This window comes from Amphiura filiformis, chromosome 7 (genome assembly GCF_039555335.1).
Source record: "Amphiura filiformis chromosome 7, Afil_fr2py, whole genome shotgun sequence".
Lineage (NCBI taxonomy): Eukaryota > Metazoa > Echinodermata > Ophiuroidea > Amphilepidida > Amphiuridae > Amphiura > Amphiura filiformis.
This window is the reverse complement of record NC_092634.1, coordinates 45,710,802-45,731,427: the sequence shown is the minus strand read 5'-3', so window position 1 is coordinate 45,731,427 and position 20,626 is coordinate 45,710,802. Positions and strand designations below refer to the sequence as shown.

General features: G+C 37.1%; 2 protein-coding genes across 2 annotated transcripts in view; one reads left to right on the top strand and one right to left on the bottom strand.

The window, feature by feature from the left end:
- Positions 1 to 20,626, bottom strand: part of LOC140157239 (cytoplasmic tRNA 2-thiolation protein 1-like) — a 173,634-nt gene that overhangs the window by 44,705 nt on the left and 108,303 nt on the right. The window contains exons 2-3 of the mRNA XM_072180360.1: positions 13,678 to 13,801; positions 10,344 to 10,462 (exon numbers count right to left, since the gene is read on the bottom strand). Coding sequence (XP_072036461.1) covers positions 10,344 to 10,462; positions 13,678 to 13,801 — 243 coding nt within the window. The remainder of the gene's footprint in view (positions 1 to 10,343; positions 10,463 to 13,677; positions 13,802 to 20,626) is intronic.
- Positions 2,105 to 9,629, top strand: LOC140157236 (ectonucleotide pyrophosphatase/phosphodiesterase family member 5-like). Its single transcript, XM_072180359.1, has 3 exons — positions 2,105 to 3,174; positions 8,090 to 8,263; positions 9,098 to 9,629. The coding sequence occupies exons 1-3, from the start codon at positions 2,346 to 2,348 to the stop codon at positions 9,448 to 9,450; spliced, it is 1,356 nt and encodes a 451-aa protein (XP_072036460.1). The 5' UTR covers positions 2,105 to 2,345; the 3' UTR covers positions 9,451 to 9,629.

The following is a 20,626-nucleotide window of genomic DNA, read 5'->3' as shown; positions in this document are numbered from 1 at the left end:
ATGCATACGTGTACACAGACTGATAATAATCATATCCCAATTAGTGACATCCTGATTTGTGTGATCAGTTACTATAGCAACCGTGTCAATTTTGTATACAGGGCTTTAAATAGCAGGTCAAAGTCTGAGGTTCAGCAAATTTGTAGGAAGTAAATAATATCACTACATGACACAGTCATAACTAGTATTCGGTATCAGTGTCAAACAACATTGGTGGAATAAGTCATGCATGGCTACAATCAGCAACTTCAATGCACTTTAGTGAGAGCATGTTTTAGGCGAGTTACAATATGGGCGAGTTAGGTAAAGGCGAGTTAAAAAGGCGAGTTACCCCCCACAGAGTCAGGCTATTTTTAGATATTCCCATGGGTAACACTATGAAGTCCCAGTGGCGAGTTACAGTAACACTATGAAGTCCCGGTGGCGAGTTACAGCAACACTATGAAGTCCCAGTGGCGAGTTACAGTAACACTATGAAGTCCCAGTGGCGAGTTACAGCAACACTATGAAGTCCCAGTGGCGAGTTACAGTAACACTATGAAGTCCCGGTGGCGAGTTACAGCAAGACTATGAAGTCCAAGTGGCGAGTTACAGTAACACTATGATGAAGTTCCAACAGTGAATTAAAAATGTCACAGTGTATTAAGTACTGTTTTTTTTTAAGCTGCTAGTCCAAAATCAGCAAAATCAGTTTCCATTTATCATATATTTCTCTCGGGCTTGCAATGATCTTGGGAATTAATATAGAGGCAGTGCTACTCTCACCTGTGCATAGGCTGCCCTCTTCTTCTAGTATAAATAAAATCCGAAAAAGTTATACAAATAAAAGTCATAAAACTTTTTTTATACACTTTTTTTTAAAAAACACAACACAAAGGGCACAACACATAATCAGTCAATTGATTGATTACTCAACTATTTTATGTACCATGAATAATCGGATATACAAGCAACCACTAATATAAAAGAAACCTAATCATATCTCACTACTCTTGAAATAAAAAATTTTAAAAATCATACAAATACATTTTCATCAACATCAGTGGCGGTCACTGTGCATTCTACTGATACTGAAATCCTTTTGTTTTACCATCAAAAACTAGTTAGGACATACTGCACACACAGAAAAAAAAATCAAATTGTATGTGCCAAAGTCAAAACACATAATGCCTAGGCAAATTTGTACAGTATTAATGGTATTTGTAATAACTATTGATTGCAGTATTTAAAATCAAGGCTGATATCTATTTATATGATAAAGTATAATATGGAGCGGACATGAGTCAAAGAATACATTAATGGTATCAATTTTTTAAATAATCATTTTTGAATTTTGACCAAAACTGCATTTTTCACAACTCGCCACATGGACTTTCCGAAATTCGCAACTTCGCCACATGGACTTTCCGGAAATTCACAACTCGCCATGTGGACTTTCCGGAAATTCACAACTCGCCGCGTGGACTTTCCGAAATTCAACTTCGCCTCGTGGACTTTTCGGAAATTCACAACTCGCCTCGTGGACTTTCCGGAAATTCACAACTTCGCCGCGTGGACTTTCCGGAAAACACTGCAGGGGGTAACTCGCCATTTTAACTTCGCCACATGGACTTTCGGGAAAACACTGCAGGGGGTAACTCGCCATTTTAACTCGCCTTTTTCTAACTCGCCTATTTTTTAACTCGCCAATAACCTGTTCTCCACTTTAGTTAGTAAACCACAAAGATGCCAGACTTTTTATCAAAGATACCTACAGCACAGTAAGAATGGAATCATATTTTGAATAATTAAATTGTATCTACACACTGGCTTCAAACACCACCTATGAATGATTGTGGTATTGAACTAAATGAGTCTTCACCATGTTACTGGATACTGTGTTCAGCGAATTTCACAAGGGTTACAATTCCATGTTCTACTCTTCCAAAGCAATATGTTTTGACAGTGCAAACTTGAACAATGGACGGATATTTTATTAAATATCACCATGCACAAATAAAAAGCTGATAATCGTTGTTCTACTCTTCCCAGTGAATTTCGCACAGCCTCAGGGTCCAAATAGACAAATCTGACAATTTGATAATAAGGTCTCAGAATGGGAACTTGATATTCCCAAATCAAATTGATTCGCAAAAACGGCTGCTAGGAATTATTTGTCTTATGGTATTGGTAAGATATTTAACTTTATACAACTAGTAGCTTGGTTGGAACATCAAACCATATACCAAAGCAATATGTTTTGACAGTGCAAACTTGAACAATGAGCAGATATTTCATTCAGTATCACCATGCACAAATAAAAAGCTGATAATCGTCGTAACCAATGAACCAACACAGTATCCACCATGTTTATTGTCATTTTCAGTGCAATACTAGTTTCTATGGCAACCTCTGCACCTGCCGATGATGGCGTACATCCATTTCATCCTGGCAAGGTGCTATTCATATCATTTGATGGTTTTAGATGGGACTACCTCACACGTACTGATACGCCTAATTTTGATTGGCTAATCGCAAATGGCGTTACCTCAGATCACGTCACCAGCTCGTTTATAACCAAAACATTTCCTGTGCATTACACCCTAGTTACCGGTTTATATCAAGAATCTCATGGATTTGTCGGAAACGATATGTACGATCCGGAATTAAATGTTCAGTGGTCTATAAAGAGTCAGGTAAAAGACGCCATCTGGTGGGACGGTGGCGAACCGATATGGGTGACCAATCAGAAGCAAGGATTTCAAAGTGGTGTTTTTCAATTTCCAGGAATGGACATACCGATAGGTGGACATAAACCAACCTATCGCTTGCCAAAATATAACGGTAATTTATCCAATCATGAGGTTATTGATCTTATCATTCCTCTCTTCGCAAACAACTCGATCAACCTAGGCGTTTTATATTTTGCAACGGTGGAACATGCGGGGCATCTACACGGTCCTGAATCTGTTGAAATGATACCAGCGATTCAAGAAAGTGATCGAACCATGGGGTATTTGATCACAAAATTGAACAAGATTGGAACCCTTAATGACATCAACATTATTGTGGCATCAGATCACGGAATGACGTCGGTATCAAATGATAACATCGTCAGATTAGGGGATTACATTAATCCCGATCTGTGCAGGTTTATTGATAATAATCCTGTCTATGGAATCTGGCCATATGATGGTAAGTATCAGGGACAAATTGATTTACACCAGGAGGAAATGGGGGCATTAAAACACTAAATTAGGCTTTTCCAGTTGAAATCCACACACCCCCCTATGGAAGACACAACCTTAATCTTCCATACAGGGAGTGTGTATTTCAAATGGGTTTACCTGAATGGGTGACTCCCATTTGAAATCTACACCCCCTGTGTGTGAGATTAATGTCATGTCTTCCATAGGGGGTGTATGGATTTCAACTGGAATCGCCCATTATTTACCCTAAAAAGGGAACACAAATATTGCCTCACAATGCCCAGGACCAGCCAGCTCCATCTACCGGACACAAATGTACCTGAATTGCCCTGTGTATCTTCTTTTTTTGACCACTAAACACCTTAATTCGGGGGAAAATAGTGTAATACCGAACACTAGGTTTTTTCAGGTAAACAGTAGAGAATGCAAAATTTGATACTGAAGTTTTGAGTTAATGGAAAGGGAGAAAAGATAAATTTATTGTTGAATGATTGTGAATGTCTCCGATCCCCCCTGGTGTATATGCATCAGTCCTCTTTTGATGGAAACAAACAGGGGAGTTCATTATAATAAAGTTACTTTTATTACCTCATTTGACCCATTCCATGTCAACTCCAGGGATGTGCACCGCAGCACCTCTTCAATTTTTTTCCTTTTCTGTGTGGTGGTAGATATTGATGAGAAAGTAAAATTCTGAAAATTTGAGCTTCATACTCCATTTCGTTTTTCCCGTGGCATCAATTTGAAATTTAGGGGTCAGCGTAAAAATGTGCATAGCGAAGACAACGTTGGAGGTCCATAAATGTATAAAGGGAACCATTTACAACTTTGAAAAGTATGTATTCTGGGGTACTTATTTGTGTAGAATTCAAATCTGGCATCAGAAAACTTGTAACTCCTTCACTTTAAAAGATATAGGGCCCTCAAAATGCAACTTCGTCCATCCAGGACCAACTTTGGGGGGTCAAAACTCCAAAAGTAAAAATAATTTTTTGGTCCATTTTTTTGCCAGTCAGAGCCCTTTGGTAGGACATTACTCTTATCCAATATTGAGCCTATTAGAATACTTTTAGCTGAGATATTACCCATACAAAACCCCAATTGTACATTTTTGTACATTTTGACCCCCTGAAAACCAATGTCAGACATTTTGCCCCACCATCAACTTCAGGTATGTTGAAGATATGTCCTTGGACAACATTTCTGAGAGATATTGGCTTTGGGACTCGATGGCTTCAACACATCAGTAAGGTTTGCATTCTCCATAGAGTTCCCTTTATACATTTTGACCTCCAACATCGCATGTATAATGACATTATTTACTATATTTTTAAAGTAAAGGAGTTATTTTCAAGTTGTTGATGGCCATCGAGGCTGACTCTCTAAATTTCAAATTGATGCCACGGGAAAACTAAAAATAAATGGAGTATGAAGCTCAAATTTCGGATTTTACTTTTCATCAATATCTACCACCACACAGAAAAAGAAAAAATTGAAGAGGTGCTGCTGTGCACATCCCTGAGTTGACATGAATGGGCCATTTAATCAAATCGCAACATTGTGTTGTTGCTTTTTTGTAAAGATACAAACAGCTTTTCATCCAATTTGTAATAATTATAAATTTCCATTTGAATTGGCAACCAGAAACCATACCCAATGACACCATACATAAACCTATCACACTGCCCTCTATAGATTAATTTTTGAGGCTGTTGAAATAGCAACTTCATTCCAAAGCCATGCCGATAATCCTTGTGATATTTTTTAAACAAGTGGAATATTTTTCTTCTAAATCACTTTAGAATTAAAAACTTCGGTCGAAGTTTTGCCACAAGTTTAAAAAAAGAACGGTTAGTTCATGAAAAAGAAGAAGTGAAATTTAGCAAAACGCGACAAGGTTTATTTGCCCGTAAGAGAGCTCTATTGTTCCGCTATTGTAGCCGCTATTGTATCCACTATTGTATTCTATTCATAAAAGCTACTGCAAGAATCGCGGCAATCCCTGATATTGCTGATGTCTACCGCCATGCGTTTAGCATTTATTAACAATCAAAATTATCCCATACTCTTACATTTATAGTCTTATTCTCACCTTTTATATAATATTCAGAAATTGCAATTAGGAAAACTACTAACTTTTCAAGTGAAAATATATATTCCATCGAAAATATATCAGACTTAATTGTATACATAGAAATCTATTATACCCAACCCATATGACTTGTTCACAAGTTGATGCTTTACAAATTACCCTCACTTGACCAAACACGCATAATACATGATCGAAACACCCAGCAGAGTTTTACATAAGATTACGTGGCTTGTCTTAACGATTCAAAAGATGGCACTTTCTTACCCACTGACACTAGCTAATTTGCATGGCAGAAATCTATAGTGCGGACACTCTTCAGTCGCAAACCAACAAAATTCGTGCTATTTTGGCGTTCTTGCAAAAGAAATCTCGTGAATCGAGCGCCCTCTCAACAATATCCCTAGATGTTTGCCAATAATGACACACTCTAGAAACGCCAACATAAATCACCCAACAGCTTCATTTTAAGAATTATTTCAGTATCCAAATCAATAGGAACAGAAAGAGTATGGTCTACACATTCCAGGAAAATGTTTTAATTGTTTCTTCCGCCATTCTATATTTCCCTAAAATTATCACCTTTTTTCTCCAAAATCCTATGTAAATGATTCTCCACGCTACGCAGAAATTATGTGTGATAAATCATACAAATTTGCCACAATTTTACATCACTTTAGACAGTATTGCAATATCTTGATGATTTTTAGGCATTTTGAACGGCAACTTGAGTATTTTCAGAAATCAAATATCGCGCCAAGGGATGACACTCTTATTCACGCATTCATTTACAACGCAAACTTGTATCGAATCCCGGTGGTTTGCGCACCAATGAAATGTCCGCACCCTGGATTTATTAATCCCTGGTATGAATTATGTATTAGATTTGTCAAGGCAATAACCACGATCCGTTTTGTAATAATATAAAAGCACTTGCAATAGAATCCCGCTGAGTTCAATGAACTGCGCCCTGAAACCGATGGAGAAGTGCCCCATAAAGAAGCTATCCCATTGACCTCTACAATGTTCAACACAAAGTGAACGATGTTATAACTTGGAGGGCTAACAAACCAACACCGCCAAATTCGACTGACGTGTGTACAACGTGGGATGCTATGAGGAAATTGAATACTCGTTGTCTGATCATACATGTGTGTTTATGGTTCGGATAGCGGTTACTTAGCAACTCTCATTCCGCCTTGGGTTTATTGAATACACTCTATATAAAGTCATCAACATGTCGTTTCCAGTCCTTGGCTGAACTATTGGGTTCAGCTATTATTTTTTTTAATAATTCTGTTACCCCATAGCATTAAAAAACTAGTATTTTGATAATTAAAATAGCTGGATGCGGTATGCAGCTGACTGGGGTGGTTACGGTCGTTAAAACCACTAGAACCACAAACCGCTAAATATGGATATCCAACTAGTTTGCCCGCAGGGTTACAAAGAACCGCTAACCGCGAAATATGGATATCCAACTAGTTTGCCCGCAGGGTTACAAAGAACCGCTAACATGAAATATGGATATCCAACTAGTTTGCCCTCGGAGCTTCAAAAACCACTCACCCCGAAATATGGATATCCAACTAGTTTGCCCCCAAGCAGGGCTACAAAGCACCATTAACCATGAAATATGGATATCCAACTAGTTCACCTCGCATGGCTACAAAGAACCACTTAGCGCGCAATATAATATCTACCAAAAAACGTTTCAAAACGTAAAAAGGGGTCCACAGTTTAAAAAATCTTTCCTGTGTGGCTTTTCACCCTTTTTTAAACTTGGTCCCATTTATGAAAGTTTTTAAAGACCCATACGAAGTCATCTATAGGCTACTTGTTGGTTTTCTTAGTTGTCAATGTTTATTTTGTAGAGCAAATGAATTAATGTTTTTTCCGTATAGACGTTATAATGTATTTTGTAGCAAATACTCACTTTGTTAAATTCTTCATCGTCATGTGCGATTCTGCGCCTTATGTACAGATGTAGGGCCTATATGTAGCAGGTTGACACACAGTCAATTTGCTAAGTATATATAATACTCTACTACTCTTTATGATCACATAATATAATAAAACATAAACCTTGAAATGTTTTTGATAATACATACGGTAGCCTACGTCATATTGCACCGCTTTCGAACAGTCTTAAACCTATAAGAGTACATTGAACTGCATGTAAAAATTAGGACTCATTCTTCATGTTAATACTACTTTACTAAATGGGACCAAGTTTAAAAAAGGGTGAAAAGCCACACAGGAAAGATTTTTTAAACTTTGGCCGCTTTTTACGTTTTGAAACGTTTTTTGGTAGATTAAATAGACGAAAACCAATTAGATGGTTTTAATTAGATAGAGAAATTATGGAAACTTATATCAGGTCAACTTCTTTATTCAAAATTTAATATAATTGGCCGCTGATAAACTTCAGCGAGAGTGCCAAGTTGCTAAGTTACCAAGATACTCTAGTACATACCGATTCATTGTAAAGTGGTCCATGACGAATGGGAAGAAAACAAACTGACTATGGCTCATCGCACAACCCAGGAAAGCGCATTCCTAATTTAAGTGGTTAATTGCAGTGTTATAATCACACATGATTTTAACAAAAGAAGGCTAGCATAGGAAAGCTGTAGGATGTCGCACACCTTCCTGTGTTAGGGAATTTCAATATGAGCCCTTAGTAAATGTAGGTCTCCCCAAAACTGAACTTCCATCTAAAGTTAACTACTGGTCTACCAAATCAACAATTATAAATAATACTAAATTTTCCATTCTTCAATTTCTCACTATGAAATAAATTGCATTTCAGATAATAACATAGAGACCATCTATCAACGTTTGGTGAATACACACCCTCATATGACAGTTTACAAGAAGGCTGACATTCCTGAGCGATTCCACTATAAGCACCATCGTCGCATCCCACCTATCATTGCCATTGCTGATGAACACTGGCATATAATGGTTGGCAATGAGACCTCATGTAAGTATACCATTATTTGATGACTTTACCTTTATTTGCACAAATTCATCTTCACGTATAGGGTGAGAAGCTAATACAGAGTACATAATAAAGGATGTTAATATTGTTGACCAGAGTCTTTTTTAGTGTCCAGGTAGAGCATATAATATGATATATTGATGTGGCAGGTTACAGAATAGTTGCTGCTTATTTACGAAGGACATTGGGACTATTTCACTTTCCCAACACTGCCTTGGTGCTGGTGATTTTATTTTTCAAAATCTAAACTGAACACCAGGAGGCAAGAGGACAATTATAATTGTTAGTTTGAATGTTACTGCCACTTTCCTCCCTCTCCCATTGAATTTAAACAAAAACAAAAGTTATCATCTTTCCATGATCTTATTTTCTCTTTCCCTGCACTCCTATCTAAAAAACTAAAACCTTGCACCATTAATGACGATATGAGACCTGTTCTCACAACATGAGCAGAAAGTTGCCAGGGAAGAAAAGGAGATATAGTTATTGTACATGTCAGAAAACAACAGAAAACAAAAAAATTCTTAATTGAAATACTGAGTTTTGAAGATCAAGTGAGGGAGCAACCCTGACAAGTTATATAAGTTCATTTTAAAGCTAAATAATCCAGAGATCATGAATCTGGACATAACTCGAAATAAAAATTAGCAACTTTTCTCTCATTTTGTGGAAACATGTCTCATAATTTTAAAAAGCAATGCTTGCCTCTGTCTCTACTTTACTATTTTGTATAATCATTTTACACTTTCTCCTGGTAAATAAAAATAACTTCCACATACTTTTACTTTTTCACATTTTTCTTCCTCAAATTTGCAGGGTACAAGGGTAACCATGGATACGACAACAGCCTACAATCTATGCAGACACTTTTTGTAGCTCATGGACCAGCCTTCAAGAAGGGTTACCATGCCAAAACATTCACCGCTGTAGAGTACTACCCAATGATGTGTTACATCTTGGGAATCAAACCTGCTCCCAACAATGGCTCCCTATCATCAGTCATGGCAATGTTTGCTTCACCAGGTTCGGGGTCTATTTTTCATATCTTGCTACCGGGTATTATTGGCGTGTGTGCATGGTTACTCTATGCTTTTGTGCAGTACAAAATAACAACAACTACAGTACGACCGCATATAGAAACTCGGAAGAGTGGAAAGAAAGGTCTCTGATACATGTGCATTGATAGTAGGAGACCATACAGGGTTTTGTTTTTGACAGTGCAGCTCCGAATGACTCCTAAACAGGCTATTCCAGTTGAAATCCACACTCCCCCTGTGGAAGATTTTGGAAATATCTTCAACAGGGGGAGTATGTTTTTCAAATGTAATTGGTCAGAGTTTATCATTTTGACACCCATACTCCCTCTGTATTATGGCTTTACCTCTATCTTCCATAACTGGAATGAGTATTTCATGGAAGTTCCCCGATTGTCTGTTCAAAACTCCCTCTATGGAAGACTTTAGCTAAATCTTCCACAGGGGTAGTGTGGATTTTAAATAGAATAGCCCAATGTTACCAAAACAGAGCGCTGCAAGACCCTTAATTTGGATCATTTCAGTTCATTGCTCTGGTTTAACTATTTTTCCAGGCATTTGATTTTGACAGTTCACAGTTCAGAAAGAGCCCCTTTTACTGATACTCCATCGGCTCATAAATATTAACCATTTCTAGTTCTGCGGGAGTATCCACACCAAAAGACTTGATGATGTGCTCCCCCCTTCAGCAGTGCATTATGTTACCATGTTTTGCATTAGATTGGAATCTACTGTATTGCATACCGTAAAAACTCGATAGTTAGCATATGTGCTGACTATCGAGCGCTTTTGAAAACATGAAATTGTACCAAAGTACGGCGCTTTACCAACTGAGCTATTCGGGTTGAGACACACATTTGCGGGTTTACTTGTTCGTATATAACTATGTGTATCGATGATTTGCTCAAAACCCTTCACACTTTTGTGGATAGGGCTCTTCATGTTTGCATGTTTTAAAAGCGCTCGATAGTAAGCACATATGCTAACTATCAAGTTTTTACGGAAGTATTACATCTTCATGTGCTTACCTCTAGAGAGTCATCCCTATACCCTGTAATGCCTTCATCAACAGACAGTAGCACTAAGTTGAGTCCATAGTTGTATCTTTCATTTAATAATTTCATCACATATGCTAAAACTGTAGAATCTGCAATGTAATTTAACATATATCTGTTACTGAGACAAATTTTTATTTGTTGGGAATTTATACTACTGTGTTACTTATTAAACTTTTCGTTAAATTTGAAAAAAACTACATTTTAATACATTTAACAATGTGTTATATTATAGAAATTGGTAAATTAATGTTTTAATGCTGTTGGTAGAACTTGACATAACACTGTTCAAAGAACTTGATATACCGTATTCATTCCAATAAGCGCCCAGGGTGCTAAACAAAGTCATTTTGGGTGGGCGCTTATTTTTTACCTGGTTTTCATAAGGGGCGTTTATTAGAGACAAATTCATGTATGTTATAAAAGGGTCCCGACGCGTTCTAGTAGCTTTTCTGATGCAGAAAATGTATTGCAAGTTTACACAAAACTTGTAGTCCTCCAGCTTTTGAACTTTATCAACATGTATCTGTCACTTCTACATTAATGGTACCCTTTAGCAAATTGAAAATACCCTGGGTGGGCGCTTATTGGGACATGGGCGCTTATTGGAATGAATATGGTGACACTGTTCAAGGACACTAGATTATTCCTCCAAAATGATGAAAATAAATGTCAATGTTGCTGAACATATTAAATGACTTTCTTTTTATACAAGTGACTGGTTTATTGAAGACAATATAGCATCCATTTCCAGGCCTTGCCGTTTGAGGCGAGCGATCGCTCTCGCTCGCCACCGCTCGCCCAAACTCAATTTCTAGTGAGCGATTTTCCACTCGCCATGGACACTAAATATCACTCGCTGCGAATCTCACAAAATCAGCCAGCGAATCAGCAAATTCAGTATTTAATCGATTTTGTACCCCTCAACGTGAAGAAAGGTACAAATTTTAGTGCGCTTCGCGCGCATTTGAACGTGAATACCATTTTAAAACCGAAGCTCTACTTGATTATACCCCAATAAGTGTAATGTGAAAATTCAACCACTCGCCTAGCACCATGCTAGCGAGTGATTAACCACTCCCCTTTAAAATCTAGACGGCAAGGCCTGCATTTCTTGGCCTTAGAGATATGATTTCCATTTCCATTTATAAGGTGGAATCTTACGACAATATTTGAAGAAAATGTGTTTTCAAAATATTTCTAAACAAAATAACCCATTGTAAACATCAAAGCACGCAGTAAACATGGTAAATGCAACACACAATTATAGTTTAGTGCCCTCAATCAGTTGAATTTGTAAGGAACAAAAAGTCACAAGATTGAGTGGGGAAAACTTACTGACATGCTGTACTATGAAATACTGCCCTCATATTTTGCTAACAAAATGTTACACAAAAGTACAAACAAGTCACTTTTGGAGGGCGCTGTGCCAAGGAGCATAAAATGATGAAAGCTCTGTGGTTCTCTCTTGGCAGCCTGAATTAAAAAAGCTTGAGAGTAAACTATTATTCTTGTGGTATCAGAAAAATAAAAGTTATATCAATTTATATCTCACAGAAAAGACTAGGTTCAAATCCTTTTCAAGGATGAAAAAGTTTCTTCCTTGGCTGACTATAGGGAAAGAATAAATTAGGACGATACTAAGCACCTGTTTTTCTCAATAAAACAGCACCATCTTTTGGGAGAAAATGTTTTGTTTTGCATGAACACATAATAAATTGAATTCATCCAAATATACAAGTGAAGTTTTATGCAGCGTTCGGCCTTTTAACTTTTTGGCCTGGCCGGTAACTTTTCTGACTGGCATCTAGTTGCCGGCCCGGCTGGCCGGTAACTTTTTAAGGTCAAGCCCGGCTGGCCTGTAACTTTTTGAGGCATATTTCGTTTTATGTGTTATGTGGGAGTGGGTACTAACAAGCTCAATGCATGACAATTAGTAAAAGCCATACTAGTTTCAAACATGCACCTCCTAATCAGGTTTCATAATGACCAGTCAGCATGATTTTTAGTCTATTTTTAATTTACCCAACTTTTATTTTCCATAGTGTGCAAAGATTGGTACAACAATCTCTGCATCAAGACTCAAAGTAACACTTACCCTTGCCCCCAGATGCCCCTATTGCCACTGTCTCTCCTGGTGTGAAGAGGTTAGCTTCACAGATGGTATGATGGACCACTGCTTCAAACACCTTGTAGAAACAATCTCTGCATCAAGACTCAAAGTAATACTTTCCTTTCCCCCAGATGCCCCTATTGCCACTATCTTTCCTGGTGTGAAGAGATTTCACAGATGGTATGATGGACTACTGCTTCAACACCTTGTAGAAACAATCTCTGCATCAAGACTCAAAGTAATACTTACCTTTCCCCCCAGGTGCCCCTATTGCCACTGTCTCTCCTGGTGTGAAGAGGTTAGCTTCACAGATGGTATGGTGGGTCTCTGCTTCAAACACCTTGTAGAAACAATCTCTGCATCAAGACTCAAAGTAACACTTACCTTTTCCCCCAGATGCCCCTAGTGCCACGGTCTCTCTTGCTGTGAAGAGGGTAGCTTCACAGATGGTATGATGGACCTCTGCTTCAAACACCTTGTAGAAACAATCTCTGCATCAAGACTCAAAGTAACACTTACCCTTTCATCCAGATGCCCCTATTGCCACTGTCTCTCCTGGTGTGAAGAGGTTAGCTTCACAGATGGTATGGTGGACCTCTGCTTCAAACACCTTGTAGAAACAATCTCTGCATCAAGATTCAAAGTAACACTTACCTTTTCCCCCAGATGCCCCTATTGCCACCGTCTCTCCTGGTGTGAAGAGGTTAGCTTCACAGATGGTATGATGGACCTCTGCTTCAAACACCCTGTAGAAACAATCTCTGCATCAAGACTCAAAGTAACACTTACCCTTGCCCCCAGATGCCCCTATTGCCACTGTCTCTCCTGCTGTGAAGAGGGTAGCTTCACAGATGGTATGATGAACCTCTACTTCAAACACCTTGTAGAAACAATCTCTGCATCAAGACTCAAAGTAACACTTACCCTTGCCCCCAGATGCCCCTATTGCCACTGTCTCTCCTGGTGTGAAGAGGTTAGCTTCACAGATGGTATGGTGGACCTCTGCTTCAAACACCTTGTAGAAACAATCTCTGCATCAAGACTCAAAGTAACACTTACCCTTGCCCCCAGATGCCCATATTGCCACTGTCTCTCCTGCTGTGAAGAGGGTAGCTTCACAGATGGTATGATGGACCTCTGCTTCAAACACCTTGTAGAAACAATCTCTGCATCAAGACTCAAAGTAACACTTACCCTTTCCCCCAGATGCCCCTATTGCCACTGTCTCTCCTGGTGTGAAGAGGTTAGCTTCACAGATGGTATGGTGGACCTCTGCTTCAAACACATTGTAGAAACATTCTCTGCACAGTGCGTCTCCCTGAGGTAATTAAAAAAAACACAAAAAACTATCAACACCCTGTTTATATTTTTTTAATATTGGACACCAACAAACCCAATAAATGATAACAATTTTTCACTAGGTCCGTAGCAAGGATTTATTATATTGGGGAACGTGATTTCCAAAATGTAGATTTTTTTCGAGAAAAAAATCAGTACTGTCTCATAAAAAAGTTCCCTGGGATTTGGTGGATGGGGTGCATTGCAACTCCACAACCCCTTGGCTACATGGCCCTCTCTCTTACCAATCAATGATTATTTTCCACCTTAACCATCACCAATATTTTTTATTACAACTTTATATAAAAGTCTTGACTTTTGATGAGGTAGCAATAGCAAATAATGTGCATCAGCACTGGTCTGAGGTCCTTAAAACTACAGACACTAAAACCTGTGACTGAAAAACTTATAAAAGGCCTTAAGGTTAAAATTAAGGTTAAAATACATGAATTGTTTTTAAATCATTTATTTATCTCTTCATTTTAATTCTTGCTTTTTGGTAAATGGGAAAGCCAAATGCTATAGTCCGTTTAGCTTCCTTAAGACAAGCGTCTGTGTCTGATACACCACTGCATCAGAAGTGGTATAATATCATTTTATTTATATACATGTAGGGCACAATCACTTTGTGGTGCATCACTTACTGCAGATGCACTGATTGTGACTGGATCACTCAAGGATAGTAAGGCCCAATTTCATTCTCTTTTTTCCACAAAAAATATATTTCATAAAAGCTGACACTTTTACTACATGCAACAAATAAATCAAAATAACACTTACTGTCAAACACAATGACTCACAATTATTGCTATGAACATTATACACCATAAACATACTATTTATGATCCTTTCATACAAGCATTTTAAAACAATAAAATCATGTTTAAAATCTATGTACTGACAGATTTATAGTCCCACTTCTACTCAACCACATTAAAGCTTAAATCAACTACAACCCTATTCCCTAACAACAAAGAATGTTAGAATACCAACAACCCCACCCCAAATCTGAGGAATATGAATGGTTTTAGCACATGCACATAGGCCTACATTGGGCTATTCCAGATATCATCCACACCCCTAAAGATGACATGGTTAGAAAAATTTAATGTAGGATTTCCCGAATTCATAAAACCATGTAGGATACTACATTTTAATGATGGGAATTCCCAATCAAGAGGCATTTTCATAATGGGAATTCCCATGCAATGCACCTTTCAAGATGGGAATTTCATGCAAAATTGAGAGGAAAAGGAGGGTGAAATCCCAGTGTCATCTTTGCTTTGATGGTAGTGTGGATAATATCTGGAATAGCCGGGTTGCTGTATAAACTGTCAAACAAGATATATAGATTTGTGCCAACATTTTAAAAAAGTTTCTCAAGAACAGCTGCCCCATTCATATTTATGTTACTGTTAGTAGCCTACTTCATTCCTCAATATCTATGATTGGAGGCATTCTACTTGTAACTTTCAAATAATTTTGGCCATACAAAAGTCATTTCTGTAACAGCATTTTATCAAATTAAAAGGCGAGCTGTTGTAAACTGCTTATCCACAACAAAAGCCTGTGTAGTAAAATCCACAAATTACTGCAAATTTTATAAAATTTTACCAAATATTTGGATTTATTAAAAGTGCTTGAGGGCATATATACCAATTAGGCCTCTGATGCTAATTAACTACTACACTTCACCATGTTATACTAAAACAACATGAACATCGTATGGTTAAGTCATCAAAATCACACACACACATTACGTTTTATATCCACGCGCCTCACCGGAAGTGTTTTATCACCATGTTTTATAACATTAATACTACTTGCTGACTAGCCTGGATTGATATCACAGACGCCTTAATCCCAGGAGCAATATTATGACAATTTGGAAACAATAGCTTACATGATTTAGAGCGCATCTCCCGATTAATAAGTGTTGATAACATCATGATGGTGGAGTCATTATGTTTTGTGGAAAAATATGTTCATGATTTTTAAACTGAATTTCTGATAACTTATTTGATTTCAGAGTAAAGAAATAACTGAATAAATAAATCAATTAAGTGAATAAATAAATAAATCAATATCTGAATAAACATATAAATATCTGAATAAATATAGGCTATAAATAAAAAATAAATAAATAAATAAATAAATACAAATAAGAGAGAAAGAAAAGAAAGAAAGAGAAAGGAAGAAAGAAAGAAAGAAAGAAAGAAAGAAAGAAAGAAAGAAAGAAAGAAAGAAAGAAAGAAAGAAAGAAAGAAAGAAAAAAGAAAGAAAGCAAGCAAGCAAGCAAGCAAGCAAGCAAGCAAGCAAGCAAGCAAGCAAGAAAGAAAGAAAGAAAGAAAGAAAGAAAGAAAGAAAGAAAGAAAGAAAGAAAGAAAGAAAGAAAGAAAAACAGGAAGAAAACTATATAATCAAGCCTCAGTCGGACTCTTAATAAGATATAAGAATAAGCTTTAAATATGTGAATGTGAAAAATGATATCTCATTGGCCTAAGAGCCCTATATGAAAATATGTGAGCCAGTGCACATAACAACTAAAAGAAACATTTTCAAGACTTGAAAATCATATTTTGTTCAATATTTAATATATGCTAAAAACCACTAAGTGAGCAAACTGAAAAAAAAATGAAAGCATGGAAAAGAAGACACTAATATCAAACAGGGATCCCACCTGCAAATGTGATATCCAATGATTGATTTAATTTCAAAACTTATGTTGGACCAATACTTAATACCTATGATGAAAAAACAATCTGTGACATTGAAGATGGGTGTTGAGTTAAACTTGGTTAAGGGTCAGTATTATAACCACCGAGGCATGACCACCACGCCTCCCTGCTCTATTCCATAGAGGTAACTCTACAATACCACCTATAACAAAGGCTTTGCCAAGATGGTAACATCATCAGTATCTTTGGTTGGTTTTCTACCAATGGTGTTGTACTTGCCACAATATGGAAGAAGCATGTGTTCTGGTTTGGATCTTATGTTAACAAGGCTTGGAACTGCCATTACCAATTTAAAATTTCTTTCCTGGCTCAGTCTTTAACTTTTATGGCTAAAATCATGAAAATAGATCAAAATTCATCATTTTTACACTGGTGAGTAGTACTAACTTTAAAATTATGTGATTTAAAATAAAACTCTTATAAGCTCAATCTGGAAAATGAAAATTGAATTTAAAACTCCTTTTCTTCCATTTTTCCCCTGGAACATGAAATAGTGCTCATTTCACTGTATGTTGAGAACATCTTTGCAAAAATGTGCTAAAAAATATATATCTTCAACATTGTTCAATATGAAAGTTCAAAATTTTCAATTGATGGTCAGCTTTTCCTCCCTTTAAGGGCTGGGGTATGAGCGACCTTGAAGTACAGGTATCTGGAGAAGGGAAGCAACGAGTTACCCCAAATCACAGCGACAGGTAGTGACTGGGCACCGAGTGCTAATATATATTTATTTTGGAAGGTTCGTGTTTGTTTTAAATTTTGGGGCGTTTTTCCAAAATTTCATATTTTTAGCGATATTTCAAAAAAGCGACATGCCAAAGACAAATCTTTTGCACATACTTTGTTATTGCTAATACAACTCTTTTCTGCATACCTACGTTACAATTCGTTGTGGTGATTTAGTAATATTATAAATTTTGTGACTGCATTTTTGCGTTTTCGATGCGATTTTAGGCTTACCGTGATTTAACGTTGATATCTGGTCTTGCTCCTTTTATAATTTTACTTTGACCGTCGGCTTTTGTAAATAACAGAATATAGATTGGCTCTGAATAAGTATCGTAGTCCTCTTGGTGGGTTTTTCATGATATAATTAGTTTGTATTTGCATGAAACAACCCAAAATCGACTCTCTGAATTTGGGGTTGAATGCTGTTTCCGAATACCTGTGGACTCAAACAAGTGCACAGTGGCGACTATGGTTTTATACTTCCGCATTCATGATTGCGTCAACGCATAATATACTTCTTTGTATAGGTTGAGTGTAGCTGGTATACAAAAAATTGGTTACATGTCAATGACCATTAACTTCAGGGATAGATCCTTTGCACACCTTTCTATCATGCAGTATCTTTACCCACAGACATGTGCCTGTGTCACGTGCCAATATTGCGCAACGTTAAAGGTTAATATATATTTTTGACATGGAGAAGACTGTGTGCTTCTATGGCCGAGTGGTCTAAGGCATTGTGGTTTCTTCGTTGCTGTTCTCAGTGTCGCTTGTTCGAATCCGTGAAACATTATCAAGAATTAATATCACAGGTTTTATTGTAGATAGGAAGTTGGCTTAGTGATACTATCTGTTGATTCAGAACCGGAAGGTGCCGGGTTCGATTCCCACCTATGTCTATATTTTTTAAAGACTTGGAAAATTACTGCAGTAAGTTTATTTGGCGCGCGATCTCAGTTATTCATTTTCTGATGGCTGTGCCTCTTACAGGCACACTCCCTCTGGAATCCAAACCACGGTTCGCTCATAACACCTCCCTTAAGTATATTTAATAAATTTACTTTGAGGACTGTTAAATATCAACAAAAAAAAAGTTTAAATCAAAATTATTTTATATATCAGAAAGACATTCCTCATATTCAGAATGCAATTTGGTGTGTCTGGTGTGCTCTCAGGTCCCACAAAAAATATGGTGCAAACATCATTATCCGAACCCTTAAAGATGAAAAAAAAAAAACCCGATTTGGACCACATATTGGGCCATACAATTAAAAGGTGAAAGAACATGATTCATGCAGCACCATGAGCCTATTACAAACATGCAACACACAATGCACCCTGTCCACACACCCCACCGTAAATCCCCATACAACACCCCCCACACCCACACACACACACCCCCACACCCCTATCACCACCTACATCTTGAAAACACACAAATTTCCCAATAAACACACCATATCACATTCACACAATCCAACCCGCACAACAATCTGCAAACAAAACTTCTTATTTTCTAACCACTTGAAGAAGAATACCATAATTAGTTTACCCAATCTAAACACCAAATATGTTATTTTTGCCTGGTCCCACCTGTTTCAGCATGTACTGTTTCCTTACAATAACCTGTATACAATATGTGCCTGTATGACAACCTTACAGGGAATTTCACAGTAAACTGTTAAGGACCTTAATTTGTATCATTCCTGTAATATACCAGGCAAAATAAGAGGTAAACTTACAAGTCAGCCACAGCTGCCTTAAGTAAAATATCTTATTCTTGTTAGCATATAAAATGTGCTGCCATTTTGGTGAGTTTCATAATTATATAACATCCCTTCCTCTTCCCTGTAATCAATCCTTTCTCCTCTCATTTCCTATCTCCTTCCTGACTTCTATTCTTTCCACTCCTCCATTTTCTCTTCTTCCCTCTCCTTTACTTTAAGTTTCCTCTCCTCTTCTTACCTCCCCCCCACCACCACCACCCCATTTCCTTCCCAACCTGTTTTCCACAATTAACAGAAATCATAATTTCTCAGGAACAGTAAGAGATGGCTTCAAAACCCAACCACCTATTGACTGCCAGCACCAAGGAAGAAGCAGCAGTTCTTTTGTTCTAACAATAGAAACCAGACCCAACCCGGGGTGGTACTTACTACTTAGTACAAATTACCATACCAGAAAGAGCCACAAATGAGGGTCGCGTGATCGACCTTTTGGTATAAAAATGACCCCTTTTTCTAGGTATGCATAATTTTGGTATATGGATGGGTCATATTGTAATTTTTCTCAATTTTTTCAGAAAAAAATTGTACAAACTCAGACAATTTTGAGTTTTGGTATTGCAAGGATGACGCGAGCCTCACGAGGGCGCTGCACATATCATAATGTGAAGATGGAGAATAAAAACTGTGAAGGACTATTTAATATCTAAACTGAAGAGCAAATAAAAGGACATATTTCTAATGATCAAATAATATGATAAGGACGTCATGAAAGAAAGGCCTATAAATAGGGAACAGGGAAGATCATCCATGCGTGATGATGATTGGATGTTGAAGTCATAATATCTCAAATCATCTCATATAAAATCAACCATTTACGTATGAAACGGTAAATGAAATGATCGGAAAACTTCGACCTCAAAATCATCATCATTCATTTCGTATATTAATAAACAATAATTCAGACTGAGACTTTGAAATGGTAAAATAAAATGACAACTGAAATACAAATTGAAGTTTGATTGTCGTAGATTTGTTATATTATAATGCGTATATATTAAAAAATGGTAATACAAATATTTATCAGAGTGTGACATAAAATATAAATGGAGAAGTTGAGCCTATAAATATTTAATCAGGATTTCAACCCAGGCCCCTTTTTAAGGGAATTTCTTGTTTAAGAAAGTCTTGAATTGTGACTGAGAAGAGTGGCAATAAAATACAAGAATTACTCCTTTACATAAATCCCAAGGGTTTAAAATATACAAAGAAATTTCTGTACTCACAGAAATTTGGAACTAAATTTTACAGCAAATTAAAAGTGATTTCTTGCCGAAAATCCAGGCCTACTTTTTAATGCCGATAATCAGAAATCTATTTACCAATTGGGAATGAATCTAAATTTATCCAAAGTTGGAATCCAAAATATAAAAGTCCAAACGCGAATCCATAGTCCTACAAAATGGGAATGAATCCAAAGTGCACATTTTAGAATATAATTTTAAGACTAAGAATTTTTGGGAATCATCACCTTAAAGTGATTAAATATAGGTGCTTTCACCTTAAGCATGCATGCAATACAAACTTGGCCGAAGGTCATCTGACGGAGTTTCT